Below are 19,031 nucleotides of genomic sequence, written 5' to 3'. Positions count from 1 at the left end.
ACTGTACTTAAGTACAGTAACGAAGTACTTGTACTTCGTTACTTTCCACCACTGTATTTAACCGGTCATATGATGATGAAAATGTCATGTCGATACAAAAAAATAGCAAGAATTTAACTGTAGCTGCTGTGTGGTTCATGTTTCTCCAGAAGATGGCAGTGCTGTGCTGGTGTTGACCTTGGGCTGGAGTCTTTCTTCATCACCGAAGAACTCTGTGGTCCCTCCAGTCAGTTTGGCAATTCCCTGAAGGAGTCTCCTGCAGGCTCGGGGACCGAGGCCGAGGCCAAAGCATCTAGAGAAATATGATATATGAAAGAGTTGGATTTTAAAACAACAAACAGACACACACTCACATCTGATTGCAATATTAACTGCAATCAGGTTTGAGAATAAAGAACAGCAAACAAGTGCGTACGTTTCAAAGACACAGCTGAGATGCCTTGGAGAAAGTCAGTCCACCAGGAGAATACTAATGAGGTAGAAATGGAGTTATTCTGCATGGGGGAAATTGATGGGCGTGACTCTTACTGCAGAGCAGAGCACTTAACGGGATTACTGGGCGGGGCTGATTTATTTATTTATTTATTTATTTTTTCTTTCTTCACTTTTTCAGTTCAATTCCGCAATATGTGTCCCACCTTTTTTTTTTTATTTCTCTATCTCCACAATAATTCCATAATTTCACCTGTTGTCCACTGTGAATTTTCCACAGTGTGACATAATACCCCCTCATTCAAACGTTGTTTTCCTTTCCATGTCCGCACATGGGTTTCCGTACCTGCCAGCACATGTGTTTCTGCGAACCAACTCCAGCACCTTAGCCACTTTGCTGATGGAGCCGTCAGTGATGATAAAGACCTGCCGTGGATATGAACGCTGCATGGGCTGCTGGTAGAGCCAGGACAGCGCCCCCTGGAGGTTGGTCCCGCGCATATCCGCTCTCATCCTCTGGATGTACTCATAGGCCTGCATTAGAGTCACCTGGATGTAAGTGCATAAAAAATATGGGTGCAATCAGATTCGTTGTAAAGCAGTAGATGACACCTGTTCCAACTGACTGGCAGAGCAATCAGCAAATTAAATTGTTTTATTGTTTGATGTTAAACGCTCATACTAACCTACAGGGAAAAATAATCGAATCAGACGCTCTCTAATACAGACAGCACACACATATAGCTTAGCACCTGCTTTAGAACAAACTGTAGAAAAAACATCCCTGTTAGAACAGGAGCCAGAAGGACATCTCGAGTGAAAATGCATGAAAGGCCACCATATGGTGTGGAGAATGTGCAAAGACTGTTTGTCCTTCCAGTCCCTGGTCTGGATTAAACCTGATACTCTGCTACTAAGGCAACCCAAGAAGAAACCCTGTGGCCAGATTGGAGAGCAGCACAGATCGTCCAGCATGGTTAAACAACATCGACATTCAGGTTACAAGAACTAAATGATGCATGTATGTTCTCTCGCATAAAAAAAGAAGAATTTACGATGTTTTTTTTTTTTTTAACAAGGGATGGATTTGCAATCTTGTGAACTCACTGTCTGCGTCTTATAGGCTTAGAGTGAAGGTCATTGCCCCTGTTCTTAGCATCTCTAGTGAAGTTGTTTTAAAGCTTTAAAATATATTCATATTTACCACTGTGGGACAATCTCACACTGAGAATTTTAGTAGCAAGCCAAACTGTAATTTCAGCCCAATTCTTTAATGGGTAAATCGAATCCTGTCTCCATAAAACAAACCCTTTATCCACCTGGACAACTTAATGAGTTAAAGTGTAGAAATAAAACTTACATCTACTCTAAAGAGGTTTTGCTTAAAAAAAAATCTCAACACTAAATATTTCTCCCCATATGCTCAAAATAAAGGTTGGATTTGAAGATTGCCCACAACAGAATATTAATTTATCTGAAGACTAAATATATTGACTTGGGGTTGCTAATTAATGCGACTGACCTGGTAAATAAGACACTGATAGGAAACATTTCTAACAAACATCACTGTGTAAAACTAACATCAGTGCAGAGCTTGCTGGAGGTAAACAGAGGCTTGATGGTGGTCCCAAAGCCAACTATGTTGAGCATTGTACCAGTGGGTAGACTCTTCAGGGCCACTGCCACGGCTTCCTGGGGAAGCAACACATTGGCGTGACATCAAGACATATTCTACCTCAAAACCTAAAATAAACTACTTTCTGGCAGTTTTCAGTGCATCTGACCTTCACACGCTGTATTTTAGTGCCACTCATGCTGCCGCTGCGGTCGATTAGGAACAGCAACTCTCTGGTGGCTTTGTGCAGCTCCAGAGGCTCGGACAGTAAGTCAGGACAGAAGTTGAGCATGAGGACGGGGCTGCAGAGGATGTCTTTGTGGTATCGTCTACGGATGTACTCCAGCTTCCCGAGAGCAAAGTTAGCACATGCAGGTTAGATGGACGTAAGATAAACATGTAAAAGAGATTAAAAAAAAAAAAAAAAAACATTCGTAAGAATATCTTACCCTTCTCTCAGATTCTGAGTCTTTGCACGTGTATCGAATGTAATCCCGGCGAGAGCAGATCTGTTGTTCATACTGGCTGAAGGACAGTCTGCCTTTCTCCACGATGACCAATGGACTGTGAGGTTCTGTGGAAGGATGTTGCATTTAAAACGGTAGCCTCGTGCTTATAAATCAGGATGTGCTTCCAAACATTTCACTGGCAGATTGTCTTTACTCACCACTGAGGTGCAATATTATCTCTATGTGTCTGTCATATGGATGCTCCTGAGCCAAAGTAATATAGGTGGCAGATGCACTTTGGGCACTAGGATCTGCATCTGCTCTCAGGGCATGTGTAGGGCTCTCCAAGCCTAAAGCAAGGTAAAGTGTCATCAAGGAAAAAAACAATTATTATGATGATTATTTTAATGGACATACAGTGGCTTGTTGAAATATTCAGATGGAGAAGGAGGTGGGTAGAGGGATTTTATGTGGTAGACCAACAAAAAAAATGATGGAATGGGAAGAAGATCAGAGTTGTTTTTTCTTTTCTTTTGACCAATAAAAGCTTGGACAGTGTTGCGTTCAGTCCCTTGGAGTTACTACTTTGAAGAACTTTCTAGAACATTTTGCTGAATTTACAGCTTCACCTCGTCTGTGGCATGCCTCTACCATCTTTGCACATCAAGAAAAGGACATTTTTGCCCGTTTACTCTATGCAACATTGCTCATACTCACTCGGATCAAGTTTAGCCACATATACTCAATTGCATGAAGATTTGGGGTGTGAGTTGACTTTTGAAAACATAAATACCCTTTGACCTAAAACATTTCATTGTAACTTTAGCTGTATGTTTATGCTTGTTGTCCTGCTGGAAATATAAGGCTGAATATAAGTATATAAGGCTGAATTCAAGAGTGTGGTTCCGTTTTCAGGTAACATGATGAAATATGAGACGAAATCAAAGAGTGTAAATAAATGCTTCAAGGTAATTTAGTCAGAATTTGCAGGGTAAATTTTACTAGCTAATCTTTTTCCTCCCTTATGCTTCACATTTTCTTGCGTTGGCTGTGTTGCGACTCAGGTTTTCCCTCTGCAGCTCAATAATTAAATTGTAAGCTCCTGTTCCAGCATTTCATAATCATTTAGTCAAGAACTACAGAATCAGACTTATTTCAGAAGACGAGACAGTACCAGCCAGCAGACAGGCGCCTCTGACCAGCAGCTGGAAGTTGAGTTCATACGGTGCCAGACTGACAGCAGGACTGGAAAAGAGGCCATGAGAGCACTGCTGCTCAGAGTCTGAAGCCCGATCCTGCTTCCCTGAGGTAGCACCGAAACAGCTGGTTGCTCTAAAACAAGAAATTACTTATACAAGTTATCAATCCATGACACACATGTTACATTTTTTTTATTCACATACTACCCTAAACAAGCAAATATAATTACCCAGTTTCCTCAGACTTTCCTCCATTTTCACTTTTGCTTGCAGTCAACTGGCCGGTTACAACCGGAGTAAGCAGCGTTGGGTAGACGATACGGATAGCTCCGTTTTCCATAGTAGGCAGTTCTAGAGTGGTGCTGATGATGACGGACACTATGTCCATAGGGCCAATAACTCCACAACCCACAATGAATGTGGTTCTTTCCAGGTCTTCATCCAAAATGAGGTGTCCTTAGATCAAAATACTGACATCAATAAAATATTCAGGACCTGTCCACAGAAACGGTCTTGTCATTTTTAATCTCTCCACCACCAAGAATAAAGACCTGAGTATTTCAGGGGCAAAATCTGCACAAGACTAGAAAGGGGCGTAAAACTAGTCGGCAAGCAGCTTGGGGAAAAGGTGACAAGTGTTGGTTTGATTATTAGGAAGTATCTTAAAGTGACCGTCAGTCACCTTTCATGAAAGTTCTTGGAACATGGAGTGAAGGACGAGTCCATAACTGCAAGAGAGAAGCTTGGCAATGATGCTAAGGCAGTTTGGACCACAGTCTTAAAGAAACCCGACTGAAGCGCAGTAGTTATGCTTTGAAAAATGGAAATCTTGCTGTAGTGGCACATTTGCAAATGAACATCCAAATGCTTTAGACAAAACTTGAGACAAAGTATGAATTAAATAAACTTTTTGGCATCAACTTGACTCAAGAAGACAATCCCCACAGCTAAGCATGGAGATGGACACATTATGCTTTCGTGCTGTTTTACTTTTACAAGGTACTGGATGACTTTATCAAATTGAACAGTACAGTCAACAAAACAACTCACAATGTGGCATTACAATTACAGGAAACGTGGAATTTCACTCTATTTGGAGTTTTATTGCTAATTAATTCAGCAACAAGCAAAGAGACGGCTTGTTTAGATCTTATCAAATCTGGATTAATCGAAATAGAATTGTTTATGTCTGTTTGAAAATTATTTTTGGTTAATTACAATATGCAACTAAAAAAACATCTTCAAAGGTTCCCTACCATTTCTTTTATGACAACCACATAAATTGATCCGTCTCTCTCGTCCTCACCGTTGGTGCATTGCATGTCCAGGCCAGACATCCCGCAGCAGCAGCAGCTCCACGCCTGGCCGCTCCCGTAGTGTCCATCAAGACCAGATCCAGGGCAGCACTCCAAACAGCAGTCCTTCAGCTTTCCTCTGCTCTGGATCTGCACTCCCACCAGCCGCCCTGCAATCATGGCCTCAAATCCCACCACGACCTCCTTTTCCTCAAGAGGGTACACAAACACACCTGAACACAGACAGACAGCAATGCCGGGTTGTGAAAGGATCTCTTGGCAAATCCTGTGAGCTGAACTCTGAATATATGAAGTAAAAAAAAAACACACACAAAAAAAAAACACAGCAGTTTGAGACAACTCAAATTGCTGTGTTTTTTACTTAAAGAAATTAGTCGTTTTTCAGTAAAGCAAACTTTGTTGCGTTAAAAGACGTGATCTTAAAGGACAGAACATATCTGTGGTGTTCCTCAGGGATCTGAACTTACATCTCTACTTATTTCTAACAATTTCCAGCAGATATTTCTGGAAAAGTCACTTTTTGAATTACAAAATATCTTATTTCCCCCATAAAACTTAGAGAAAACTACTGCAACACAAACGTTAGCTTTAAGAGCTTTATCCAAAACTCACCTTCCACAGACTCTGTGTTGGCATTGGCGTACGTGAGTTGTGCAGTGATGCCCATGGAGCAACCATTGGCGCAAGACTTGATGCATGAGGCCTTTAGCAACAATGGTTCCCAGGTGGAACGGTTTCTCAGGCCCACCATGTTTCTTCAGTATCAGAAAAAGCCTTCAATGCGCTGAAAGCACTAAAATACAGCCACAGAGCTCAGAGATACAGAAGGGGAGAACTATGTGAGCTTGCATTTAAAGTCTGTCATTTTCACTCATCAAACAATCACGACAATCTTTATTCATCGGAAGCAGGCTGACAGCATAAAAAAATGAATAAGATCACTTTTGACATTTATATGCAGGCCAGGATGGTTTATATAAGCACACATTGTCTGTTGAACATGCAACCATCCTGTCACCTGTCCTGCAGCTCTTAGCAACCGCCTCTGACAGATTGTGCAGAACAGGTTTGGTCAATCATTAACGTTCTTCACTTATTACCCTATGCATCAGCTTTGCAATCAGTGGTCTGTTAGTATGCAAACCCATGTGTCCCTGCAAATACGGTCTCAGCTTCACTCTTAACTCCTATATACACAAACTTAGTCGATGTGTACAGAATTATTCAGGATTATCTACCACTTAACATCTTCAGGAGCAACAGGTGCTGAGATGGGTGTGCAGATTAACAACCCAGTGGTGTGTGTGTGTGTGTGTGTGTGTGTGTGTGTGTGTTTGCTGTGAACCAAGTAATGGTCTTCTCACATCTACCTTTGTAACAAGATCAACAGCAACCATCTGGCTACTGCTCTCTCAGCTCATAACAAGCTAATAAATGCCTGGTTTGTTAAAGTGCAGCGAACTGCTGCTGCTGTTAGAAAGTTACAAAAGACGATTTGATGCTGTGAGGTACCTGGGCTCTCTGAGTTGCACGATGAAGCGATGAATACTTGAAGGATGATTACGTCTTCTAGTGGTTGTGATTATGTGGCAGATGAATGAGCACATGCAATAATTATTTATGTTTGAAACAAATATAAAGAGTACTTAGAAAGAAATAACTAAGATTGTGACCAACTCAGCTATGTAGTTTAATAAAGTAACTTACAGAGCAGTGAAAGAGTATTTGCTCCCTTAAAATGCATTCTGTTTATACATCTTCTTAAATAACAGTTTCATAAAATGAACAAGATCACAGTTTCATAAAATAAAAAAAAATAGTAATATCAGACATCCCCTTCTGCGACAGACTGGCGACCTGTCCAGGGTGTACCCCGCCTCTCGCCCGGAACGTTAGCTGGAGATAGGCACCAGCACCCCTCCCGACCCCACTGAGGGACAAGGGTGTTCAGAAAATGGATGGATGGATGGACATCCCCTTAAGAACTGGTTCTGCTACCGAGTGTTTGGAATAACACCTGGTAAATAACAAGTCAAAAAGCAAGTCTTTGCAATGATGTGACCCACTCTGCCTTGCAGAATTGTTTTAATTTAGCCACACAGGACAGTTTTCAAGTTTGAATGTCCTCTTTTTAAGTTAGCATTTCTGTCGAATTTATGTCTAGACTTTGACTATGCCACTCCAAATGTTTTTTATTTTAAAATAATGTTTTTTTAGCCAATGGCAAGTTATCAAGGTACTTTAAAAAACAAAGCAGCTCTGGAGAATCACACCACCTCTAAGTTTGACTGTCAGCACGATGTTCTTTTTTCTGACCCAAGCTTGGCTGGTGATTTCTTCCTGTTAAAGGGGCGTTTTCCTTTCCACTTTCGCCAAATGTATTATCAGGTTAAGAGTTTGCTGCAATGTCAAGAACTCAATGCCACTGCTTGGATTTCCTTAGAAGGTTTCATCAGTTGACAAAAATAAATTCAACTTGACTGCATTGTTTAAAAATTAGAATCAAATTGTAAAGCATCAAACTGACTTTGAATTGATTTGCTGCTAATTGGAGCTACGTAAATAAACAAAATTGAGTTAAATCGGATGAGTCATTGATGCGGACTTAGAGTTTCACCACTGTTCAATGTTTTTTTTTTTTTTACTTTTATGGATAATGGTTTTGTGTGGTTTGCTGATGTACCAATGGCTTACAAATATCCCTGTAGCCCTTTCTGAGCTTTTTGAGTTATTTTAACCTACTTTGTGTTGTCAAGAAGGCACTGTTTTAGCGATTTAATGACAAAGCTCTTGAAGTTGAGTGTGGATTTTGAAATGAACAAAAAAAAAAGTGGTTAATCAAAATTAATTGATGATTTATCTGTAGGGTCAATTATCTTTTCACAGAATCCCAGGTTAGTCTGTTGTTTTCTCTTACTCTTAACAAATAAAATCACCATTTGAAAAAAATATTTTTGTACTTATTCCACTTATTTACTTGTCTGAAATAGAAATCTGTCAGACATTTACTTTTCCACTCCCCTCTAAATAATCATATTTACTGAAACATATATGTTTCCAAAATGTGACTGGATTATCTGCATTATGTGCCAATATATATATTTTTTTCTTTTTAGTAAAAATTACTGGCACATATACAAACTACACGTAAGTAGACTGCAAACAGGTCCCACAAAGTAAATATTCTGTATTTACACTGTGAGCTTTAATTAATTTGTCTGATGTTTGCCTTTCATTGTTGACCAACAGTTGCCTAATGCCGCTTACAAACCCTACATGAGAAGCAAATAAAACCACTGGTGAACACTTACTCCACTCCTCAGTGCAATGCAGGATAATGTGCACCAGTGTCTGTTCTCTGCATCACTCCACCATCGCATCAGCTCCTATAGGTTTCCCGGTTATATGTTAGAAGAGTTTTCCTGCTTAGGGATGCTGCTCTCTCCCCTCTCTCTTTCGATGTCCCCTTCCCTCTACAAATTTACCAGCCGTCCTGCATTAGGAAAGTCAGTTGTTAAAGCAAATCTGAGAATCAGAAGCCGTCTTTCCAATTCACATGAGACAAATTGGACACTTGTTTATCTTCCATCCGTGGAATCTATAAAATTTACAGAATTTGTTGCCAGTTTAGAGGACTCTGACAAATGAAAAAAAAAAAAACTATAATCGTCAATCATAGCCATGCATAAACCTACTTTTTTATGTTAATAAAAGTCATCTGCTTACCTGCATCTGTCCTGAACCGAGGAGCTGTTAAAAAAAAAAAAATATATGTTCCTGAACCTGCTGCTCAGGCACAAGCTAACACACAGCGGTAAGTCAGGCAGAGTCTGCGTTTCGTCCAGACAATTGGCCGTGATGGTAGCAGCACCATAATTCATGGCTAATGGCTTGGCTACAGAAAGGAGAGGAGGGGTGGGGATGGGGGTGTGTTCAGCCTCTTCCAACAGGTCAGTCAGACAGCAGCAGGCAGGGATAGGTGAAACCAATAGCATTTTAGACATTCTGTCTCCACTTTAATGGCTTCAACCCAGCACAATGCAGTGCAAAAGTATAGAGACGGGAGTAAGAAGATATCCAGTGCTTTGCTTGGCTGCAAGTTGATTTTTAATGTGTATGAAATTTCATTTATTGCTGAACTGTATTTTCTCACTCATGTTGTACCTTTTATGTGCAACACTCAGTTGTTTTCTCTTCATAAAATGGTATTTTTTTGGACGTTAGTTTTCTTTGGATTTGTTTTCTGTAACTCCTGCGGCTGCGTTTTGTGCCCGAGTGAGGCGGACGGATGCAGAGAGAGAAAAAGAGTTCAGGAAAGGTCAGAATAATGGAAGACATCCCTCAGTGAAGCACTCAGGATTCTGTTTTGATGTTTGTGTTGTTTTCATCTTGAGCTACAGTCATATGGTGCCGCTGTATTTTCCATTTGTTTTATTTATTTTATTTTATTTTATTTTTTATTTTTTTGACAAAGTAGAAGGTAATTTGGGTGTAACATAAATTCTTCCATTACTAAAATGTTCTGTTTTTTGGGTGGCTGTGTGTTTGTCAGATAGGCTGATAGAGCCATTAATGTTTCCAATCTCTGTCCCATTCTGCCACCATGTGGCCTCTTTGATTTCTGAGTCCACTTTGAATTGTTTTTCCTTTACTTTTTTCCTCCATTTCAGCCTTCCTTTTTGTAAAAATGTGAATGAACGGGAGAATGATGACAAAAATGAACAATTCTTCCTCCATTTGACAGCTGTTTTCAATCACTTACTGCATATTTATGTTTTCGGGGGAGGGGGGGGGGAATAAACATGCAGCCACGGAAAATGCTCTGTGGTTTAAAGTACCATGAAATACATAGAAAAGCATTGTATTTTGTTCATTGGTTGTTAACCAAATGCCAAGAAGAAAGAGTATCAGCAATGAGCTTGTAGAAGCAATTTCTGACCTCATCAATCTGCAAAGGACTTATGAGGCTTTTTAAAAACCAATTAAAAGTCAATGTTTTACAGCTTTATTAGCCAAACTGATGCAGAAAACAAAGAAGTTGGCCTTTGATTCCACTCTGCTCTCAATGTACAGACTTCTAAATATTAAAAAAATATCTGGTTGAAGGGGGAAAAAAAAGCTTTTTTTTATGCCAAAAACATTTAAAACAGTTATCTAGGTTAGAAATGGGCAATGTTACAATGTTACATTCTTCACTTCTCAGAAAAAAATGCAATAAATAGAATAAAATAAAGAATATTGCCAGCTATTTGAACGGATCGTATTTACACAGGCACAAGATTCCCTCGCGACCCTGTAGGGATGGAAGATAGTTGATGGATGGATGGATATCATGACACCATCGTCCCTTTTTCACAGTGTGGAACTCCATTTCATTTTCTGCAGGCCTGAATCAGCATGTTAAATTATTTTCTAAAATAGAATACTGAAGCATAAATTAGGTTTTCAAAGTTTCCTCTGGATTTACGTTCTTTGGACAGAAAAGAGAGAAAAGTAGAGATGTTTGCCCAGAATTCACAAAGCCGTTCGCTGTTTTGAAAATGTGGACTTTAGGTTGGCAGCTGCGTGAAAGCAATCCGTTAAAACCGTAACTTCAAGTGGACATGAATTTTCTCCCAAATGAGTGAAAGTAGCAGCTGTAACACTAGATGTCAGTGTTTGCAAATCAGGAGCAGCTTGTTAATAACGAACCAAAATCTCTTTATGTCATCATACTCCTATTTCAGTTCCCTAGACATGGTGCTTTCGAGGAACCATCCTGAACCATCCTGTGCTTTTCCCCAACTCAAAAGGAAGTTCAATGCTGCAAGGAAATTTCTCAAAATATTTTCTGCGTTTGTGAATCTAAATGCTACCCAAAAGATACTGGTAAAAGAAATAAGTACTAGTACAAGCTAGCATAGTTACCAGTTCTTAAAGGAAAACATTAAGAGCTGATTCTGAAAGATTGTGATTGCACAGTAAAACTTAACAATTCATAACATTTGAGAAAACAAAATCTTTAGATGATTGTGAAAATCTCTTCTTTTTGTACTAAACTCCACATAGAGCACCTTAGCTCTATCATATCTAGTTGCGTAACTGAGGCAAACGTCAAAGTGAGAAGCAAAATTAGTTACTTCAGGTGCAAAAAACAAACAAAAAAAAAACCAGAAAAGCATGATGCTCCCTTTGTTTGATTTCTGAATAATGAACAAATAAATTGAAATCCTGTCAAATACAGGTATCATTAGAAGTTACTATTAAAGAGCCAGGATGAATCTGCTCTCCAGTGGCTGAAGGACAGAAGTTATGCTGTAGATTCTCATGCAGCCCTTAGATATCCCTATAAAGGCTGTGTGAAGCAAATGTTTAGTGTTTTATTATGTCTTCTTTCATGCATTGAAATGTAATTTAATATTTGACATGCGCACTCAAACATTTATTTTCAAAACTGACAAATAGATACTCTTTCCAACATCTTCTCCACCAAACCAATGTTCACACTCCCTTATTTAAATGCATTCATTCATTTAATGATGTTTAACGTGAATCAAATGGCGGCTAATGGGATTGTTGCGGCCTTGAGGGATTTAATTAACAACAATGACCAGTAGAAGACGCACATGCAGTCGAAACGCTTCTGCTCGACTATTGTCAGGGAGCTCAAGTGTCTCCCTGTGCAGAAATGTTGGGAGCCTCTTCTCCCTTGCGTACCGTACCCCACTGACCCAGATTTCAATTGTTTTCTCTGTGAGACAATGGAAGAATTGGTTTCATAACTGAGCACAATGGCTGGGTGTTATTCAACACTGATTGTTGCGAAGTTGCTCATTGTTATGAGCGAGTTTGTGCTGTCTTGTTTTACGTTTTATGTAACATGTTAGAGCATTCGTGATCTGCGACAGAGCGGACTTGCAGACTCACTCGCGATTAAGCGTTTTGTAAATTTGGTAAATATCCTTTACATTTTATTTGAAAAGCAAACAAATCTGTAAGAAGAACAAACAAAAATACACTGATTGCATAAGTATGATTACCTTGAACTAATTATTTGTTGACTCATCTTTTGATAAAATTTCTGCGTTTGGTTTTCTTTGGTGTCCATCATAAACTTCTAGACCCTAAGTAAGTCCAAAACGTTTATCCTCTTCTGAAAAAGTCACACCTTTGTTAATTTGGAGTTATATTTGGAGACATTGTGATGAAAAACAAGAAAATGAACACTTTTTCCAAAAAGCTTTCTAGTAGTTAACAGTGTAACCAGTGTGAAGTAAAAAAAAAAAAAAAAAAGCTTTTTTTTTGTCCACATTTTTCTGGATATAAAGCACTGTTATGTTAAGCCATGGCTCTTGGCCTGGAAACGTGGTTCAGACGTGATTTTCAATGACCGGACCGCCACAGTTGCATGTGTACGACTGGTAATGAAGTCATAAAAAAACAGAACTTCACGGATGTAGAAGCTGAGGCAGGCTGGCAGTGGACAAAAGGGAAGTTGTCCATGCCTGGTGGATAGAAGAAGAGTGAGCAGAAGGCAAATTAATCAAAGCACATCAAAGGCAGATGAGTGGAGAAAAGGAAGGAATGAAAGAGAGCCGCCCGGTCGGCCCATGCTGCTCCCGCCCCGCTCTGCCTGATCCTGCTCTCAGATCTCACAGTCATCGTGCCATTAAGGAAGGCTGGGAAAAAAATGAAATCAAACACATTAAAAAAAAAAAAAAAAGCTGGAGTTTTTCTGTTTTCTAGTTTTCAAATCTGTAGCCGTCATTCTTCTTCAATCTTATGAGATTTTGAAAACTTAGCTGAAAAGCAGATGGTCAAAAATTTTAAAAAAGCTGCATGTTGGTTTCTAAGTAAGCTGAAGACCCGACTTTTGGTTACAAGTTGATGACGTTCCTTCAGGAAAGTTTTGTAGATTTAGTCGTCATTCCTTTAAGCAGTTTCTAAAATATGGCAGTAATTTGTATTCAGTTCAATTTAAAAAAGCTTTATTGATCTCAAAAGTAACTTAAATGTTGTTGTAGCTCAGCTAACAGAAATTTCTCCATTGAGACTTAGATGGTGACATCTGTAGACAGAAAGACTGTAGCAGTCTATATCTCAGCATATGTAAAGCTGCCTCTGACTGGAGTCAATTTTTATAACAGTCTTGTGAAAAGGACGCTCAGAATCATCTGTCATGCTGTTCATTTTATGAGGCTATTTTATTTATTCAATTCAATTCAACTGATTTATATAGCACCAATTCACAGCATGTCATTTCAAAACACTTTACTGACTTTACAGCAATTCCTTGTACCTAGCATGTGTTTAGCGACAAAGAAGAAAAACTTCCAGCAGATTTTGGCTTATTTTGAGTGTCTTTCTACCCGACTAATCGTCTGCAGAGACTCCAGAGCCGTTCCCAGAGTACAGCCAGCTTTTCTAAACAGCCTGCTGACGTTCTCCTGCAGCATACGAGCAAACCAGTATATTGTTTGCCTCTATTTTGCTATTTTGCGTTTCTGCAGTTTTAACATCAGCAGGATAATAACAGCTAGTCTAATCAATTTGATTTAATTATTTTAATTTACACACACACACACACGCCCACACCCACACACACACACACACACACACACATACATATGTGTGTGTGTGTGTGTGTGTGTGTGTGTGTGTATATATATATATATATATATATATATTTACACCTTATACAGTTTTTGAAAAAAGTATGGGTACAAATCAAAAACATTAAGTTGGCCTATCACTATTTATAATTTTAAATGTATTTAGTGTTATAATAAATATTTTCCTAACTTGAATACATGTATCTGCAGATCAAGTTAATGCTCAGCTTCACCTTTTAGTTGCGAGATGTTACTAACTGAGTCGGTTAGTATTTAGTATTTAGAGACTTTTCCACAATAAATCCACGGCCGCTCATAATACAAAATCAAACGTCTAAGGCAATTCAGATGTTAAATTTAAGGGATCACAAAGTGAATTTGAACTGATAAAAAAAGTCACTAAATAATACTATGAATATACTGTATAATTTATATATTTTGCCAAATAATTTTCCATGAAAATACTTCATGTTTGTAAGCTTGTTGTTGTTACTGTACCTTTATGTAACAAAAGCAGAGTTCAGCAGAGAAAGACAAAAGTGATGTGAATTGACAATATTTTAATGGGAGAGACAAAAGACTGTAAGTGATCAATGGACGCGGCAGCCAAGTGATGCCCGGGGGCCTGCTTTGATGTGGGCATCCTCAGAGGGACGCCGGGGACAATGCCCTCTTTGAGGGACACGAATGGCAGACACTTCCCTCTCCCTCGAACACTCAGCGTCCCGGATCTGGCTCGCTTTGAATCTCGCTGGGATTTTTTACTTTAGGCTCCCTTTTAGCTGTGCATTCCCCCCCGTGTCACATCAGCGCATATCCTTTTCGACAAAACTTTCTCCCTCTTTCTCTCACACTAATTAATTCAAACAACTCCCTGTTCCCTTCCGCCCAGCCAATCCGTCGGCTCATCCCCGGCTCCCCCTCTTTCCTGATCTGCGTCTCTGCATCTCCCTCCCTCTGTCTCCTTTCATAAAACCAAACCTCTTTGTGATGGTCAGCCTTGGCAAGTTGCGCCCGATTTGCTGTCATAGTCTTAATGAATTCATCTGTTTGTGCATTGGCCATGAGAGCATCTCTCCCTCCCTTTCCTGTTCTCCCACCCCTCCTTCCCTCTCTCTGGTCTTCCCTCAGGGACTCTATATATATTCCAGGGACCACTTCAGGGGCCTATTGTTCCTCAGAGTAACCTTACAGACAGATGCCCTGCATCACAGTGTGGGAGAGAGCCCAGAAAGTCAGGAGGAGGGAGACAGAGCCCCCAGACAACACGGACAAGGAAACTCTGCAGACCGGCCCGGTCTCCATCACCTCTGCATCCTCTTCATTCATTCTGCGGCAATCCCGTTTGTCCACCTGCTGTCACGGTGGAACGGGGGGTCTGATGCTGTAGGACGATGCCGCCGCTGTTCATCTCGCTGCTGCTAATGGGGCTGGAGTGTTTGCAGGGAGCCCCGACAGGTAGAGAAGCCTACAGGATGCCCCAGAGCGCTCTCAAAGGTACCTTTTCTCAACTTACTGAAGCCGTTTGTCATGAAATATGCTAAAATGATCAATGACTAATCTGATTATTAGCTCTTCCTGGGGGGAGGGACAACTCAGATGCAAGTAACTCAAGTTACACATTTATTAATGTTCATTTTATCTTAGCTGTGACATTTTAAATTAGCATTACTGGTTTGTGGCACTTAAACGTTAACTATACTCTCAGAGACAAAACTTCTGTTGAAACAAATTGTCTTAAAGAGAGCCATGTGTCTCCTTAGCTTTTGTAATGGATGTACTCATAAGTGCTTTACAGAAATTTAGCAGCTGTTCAGTGTCTAGTTCGTCCACACAGTTAGAAATGTTAATGGACGCGTGGGTATGTGGTTCTCACAGTATGAAAACCTTCAATGAAAATATTACAGTGGAACCTGATACAATCCATGTTAATCCAGAAATCCTACTTTGCTTAAAAAGTACGCCATTTTGTTTGTCATCGTTAAAAATGTACTATTTTAGAGGGTGGAGGGTTGTGACCAGAAAAAAAATTTTTAAAGCTGAATATGTCTTCGTTGAAGTTTATAGTAATATGTAAATCACCAGCTTTTTCCTGCTAGCTGGCCAGCAGTGCGCAGCAGCAGGTGTGATAGGGATAACACATTTACCTATGCCTCATAAAGTCTCATAAAACTCTGGTCGCTCCTTTATTTTTCTTAGAATCTAGTTAAGAGGAATGAGAAGAGTGTGTTGGAAAAAAGAAAAGAAGCCAGATTTGGAAACATCCGTCTGTAGCTAGTGATCTTCCCGTGCCTAGTTAACAATGTCTCCATGAGTTTTCCTCCAGTAAAGGGCTGACAATTTTACCGCTTCGTAAACATGAACAAAATCTGTCAAAAATGCTCAATAAAACTCAATGTTAAGATGCAGCTGAGCCTTCAAACATGACGAGACGCATCAAGTCTCTGGGCTCCTGTTGGCCCCAGGCCTGCCAGCCAGTGCCCTCCAGACCTGCCCCAAAGCCCCTCAGCCTCTGCCCGCTCAGCCCTGGCCTTCTAATTAAGTCTTCAGTCGGCATTGTTGTTGTCAGTGGTCCTGCCCTGTAATGTGGTGCAGCGCAGAGGGTAGGGAGGGGCGATGTGGGGTCAGCGGCGCGTTTGAAGGTTTGAAGGACTCACTAGCGGGCAGAGCATGAGCTAGCTTCCCTAAAAAAAGCTGCCAATGAGCTCAAAAAGCAGCATGAGAAAAGAGGAGCCGCACACATGCACACACGCACACACACACCAGTACGCAACAATCCATGCTAATGCTCACACGTACTGAGTGTTCCCTCAGCAAAATGTCAGTCTTTCCATTGAAACGCCAAGATTCCTTTCATTCAAGCTTTCAGGAAAAACACTTTTCAAAACTAAATAAATTTGTGAAAATGTGCTTAGATGAGGAGAACTACAGATTAACTGTATAATGGAGGCAAGATAAGTTTAAACAAAGTGCTCTTGCTGAGCACATACATTTATCAGGATGTGAAATGGAAATCCTACTCTTCCCTCCTCTTTGACCAATACGTCGATGTCCCTTGTTGTCCTCTGCCGCAGCTCTGTCTGATCGGGGCACGGTGGTCCTGGAAGCTGCCATGACGAGCGCCCTGTCTGCTCTGGAGCGAGCTTCGGCCGAAAGAGGCCAGACCGAGGCAGGATGTCGAGGCTGCGCTCCCTGTCTGTTTCAGAACTGTGGACAGCTGTCGGGATCCTGCTGTGAGTGCAGTTCTTATCCCTCGTCAGCTCCTATTCTTGAGTCTCTCCAGCGTGTTTTTGACACTGACTTGTTTTTTTGCTTCCTCATTCGACAGCGTCCCCCTCCGGTGCCTCGTCGGAGCCCAGCTGCGACGTGATCAGCAGGGCTCAGAAGCTTCAGGGTGAGGCCGAGCGGAGCTGGGCTCTGAGTCAGGCCTGCGGGTTCTACCAGCGCCGCTGTCTGCCAGATGAGCTCAACACCGAGAGCTGCATCAGGATCATGGGTGAGAGCTGCAGTGCCCGTGTCCTCCAGTGCAGCCTGCTTCACACGATGCAGAACCTTGAGCCTGACATGCAGTCACACGCACAAGGTACGACGCGTTTTCCTCAGTTTCTCCTTTATGCGCTCCATAAGAATTCGTGCTGAAGCCTGTCTTGATGTCTGTCTTAGCAGCAGTGTGCGGTCAGAGGTCATCCAGAGTGCAGAACAACACACAGCCGCGCTCAAGGATAGTGGGTGGCTCTCCTGCACCTCTGGGCAGCTGGCCCTGGCTGGTCAACCTGCAGCTAAACGGCGAGCTAATGTGTGGAGGGGTCTTGGTGGACAGCTCCTGGGTGGTGACTGCGGCACATTGTTTTGCTGGGTAAGTGTTGGATTGATTGATATCTCATTTGGTAGACAGAGACTAAATTATGTGTAAATATTACTAAACAAATAAACCTGCATTGCTTTATCCATCTCTCCTCTTCAGCAGCCGCAGCGAGAGCTACTGGACAGCCGTGGTAGGAGAGTTTGACATCACCAAGAAAGACCCGGATGAGCAGGTTCTCAAAGTGAACCGCGTCATCCAGCACCCTAAGGTACAAAGAAATTATTATACAGCAACGTCAACATAACAGTGCAATAATCCAAATTCTCACTTTCCTGCAGTTCAGTCCAAAGACTTTCAACAACGACATAGCCCTGGTGGAGCTGACGTCCCCGGCGGTCCTGTCTGAACACGTGACACCGGTGTGTCTTCCTTCGGGTGTGGACCCCCCGACAGGCAGTCCGTGTCTTGTGGCAGGCTGGGGGTCCCTCTATGAAGGTGAGTGCACACTCTCGCTCTTGTCTCGGTCGCAGCTGGTAAAAGATTTTCAAAGCTCAACATGTCAAGTTTTCTTTTCCATCCGTTTTTGCTGAAGTTAAAGTTTTGTCGGTATGCATTTTTAAGGAGAGTTCAGCATTTCAAAAATATAATTTTCATTTGAGATTTTGTTGTCCTGCTAACCACAAAGCCAAGATGGGTCACAACCAAAGTGGACTTCAACTGTAAGAAAGCCGTCATAGACATTAAATTAATGCTAATGCAATTTAATGAACCACAAGAAGGAAGCAAAGTTAACTTTCACACACAAAATACATAACATACATAGCTAACAATTATTTATCGATAATATAATCAGGCAAACATTTTATGTATTCAAATGTACAATTTACAAGTGATTTTATTCTTTATTTACTTTAAGTTTCACCCAAAAAAAACTTTGTACTTCTTAACACAGATCCTCACTTAAGAATTATTTGAAGCAATGAAATATGAAGTGAGAGTTGATGGAAAAACATTTTTGTGTGTCTTTTAGATGGGCCTTCTGCTGATGTGGTGATGGAGGCCAAGGTCCCCCTGCTTCCTCAGAGCACCTGTAAGAGCGCGCTCGGCAAAGACCTGGTCACCAACACCATGCTTTGTGCCGGCTATCTCTCTGGAGGCATAGACTCCTGTCAGGTGGGCAGAGCAACAACTTTTGGATCCTGCGGTTTCGTTTTAAATGGTTTCTCTCATGCTGTGTTTGCACGCTTCCATCAGAAGCTGAATCATTCATGATTAATGCTCTGTATGAAACCTTAAGGATATCAAAACACTTTTTTATAAAAATATGTGGTACTTGTCATCTGTAGGGGGACTCTGGAGGCCCCCTAATCTACCAGGACCGAATCTCAGGTCGCTTCCAGCTCTTTGGTGTCACCTCCTGGGGGGACGGCTGCGGAGAAAAAGGAAAACCTGGAGTTTACACACGCGTGTCTGCTTTCTCTGACTGGGTTCAGGCCGAGATACAGAGTGAGTTTCACGCAGCTGTGACCCAACACCGTTTTTTTTTTTTTTTTTTTTTTTTAATTTGATGGAAAAAAATAAAAAAAATAAAGACCAAAATCCCCAGGGGGCTGGGGTTTGCTTT

At 41.1% G+C, this 19,031-nt stretch overlaps 2 protein-coding genes across 5 annotated transcripts in view; one reads left to right on the top strand and one right to left on the bottom strand.

Moving 5' to 3' along the window:
• The window catches only part of vwa5b2 (von Willebrand factor A domain containing 5B2), a 21,134-nt gene extending 12,260 nt beyond the window's left edge, over positions 1-8,874 (bottom strand). Inside the window, exons 1-12 of one of the 2 annotated variants that reach the window (XM_015042616.1) lie at positions 8,738-8,874; positions 8,323-8,504; positions 5,624-5,804; positions 5,002-5,223; positions 3,926-4,151; positions 3,671-3,828; positions 2,715-2,846; positions 2,497-2,621; positions 2,217-2,393; positions 2,014-2,124; positions 779-981; positions 178-292 (exon numbers count right to left, since the gene is read on the bottom strand). In XM_015042616.1, coding sequence (XP_014898102.1) covers positions 178-292; positions 779-981; positions 2,014-2,124; positions 2,217-2,393; positions 2,497-2,621; positions 2,715-2,846; positions 3,671-3,828; positions 3,926-4,151; positions 5,002-5,223; positions 5,624-5,762 — 1,608 coding nt within the window. In that variant the 5' untranslated portion in view covers positions 5,763-5,804; positions 8,323-8,504; positions 8,738-8,874. Of the gene's footprint in view, positions 1-177; positions 293-778; positions 982-2,013; positions 2,125-2,216; positions 2,394-2,496; positions 2,622-2,714; positions 2,847-3,670; positions 3,829-3,925; positions 4,152-5,001; positions 5,224-5,623; positions 6,872-8,322; positions 8,505-8,737 lie in introns of those variants that run through there. The other variant, XM_015042617.1, reaches the window with a different exon arrangement.
• Positions 8,875-14,723: 5,849 nt separating this feature from the next.
• Positions 14,724-19,031, top strand: part of prss56 (serine protease 56) — an 11,166-nt gene continuing 6,858 nt past the window's right edge. For 2 of the 3 annotated variants that reach the window (XM_015042615.1, XM_015042613.1), the window contains exons 1-8: positions 14,724-15,099; positions 16,677-16,835; positions 16,931-17,185; positions 17,266-17,458; positions 17,567-17,675; positions 17,746-17,902; positions 18,438-18,580; positions 18,754-18,913. In XM_015042615.1, the coding sequence (XP_014898101.1) occupies positions 14,997-15,099; positions 16,677-16,835; positions 16,931-17,185; positions 17,266-17,458; positions 17,567-17,675; positions 17,746-17,902; positions 18,438-18,580; positions 18,754-18,913 (1,279 nt within the window). In that variant the 5' untranslated portion in view covers positions 14,724-14,996. The remainder of the gene's footprint in view (positions 15,100-16,676; positions 16,836-16,930; positions 17,186-17,265; positions 17,459-17,566; positions 17,676-17,745; positions 17,903-18,437; positions 18,581-18,753; positions 18,914-19,031) is intronic. The other variant, XM_015042614.1, reaches the window with a different exon arrangement.

This window comes from Poecilia latipinna, unplaced genomic scaffold (genome assembly GCF_001443285.1).
Source record: "Poecilia latipinna isolate Pla-1442-1.1 unplaced genomic scaffold, P_latipinna-1.0 Scaffold597, whole genome shotgun sequence".
Classification (NCBI taxonomy): domain Eukaryota; kingdom Metazoa; phylum Chordata; class Actinopteri; order Cyprinodontiformes; family Poeciliidae; genus Poecilia; species Poecilia latipinna.
The sequence above is the reverse complement of the archived record's forward strand: the minus strand, read 5'-3'. Positions and strand labels throughout refer to the sequence as shown.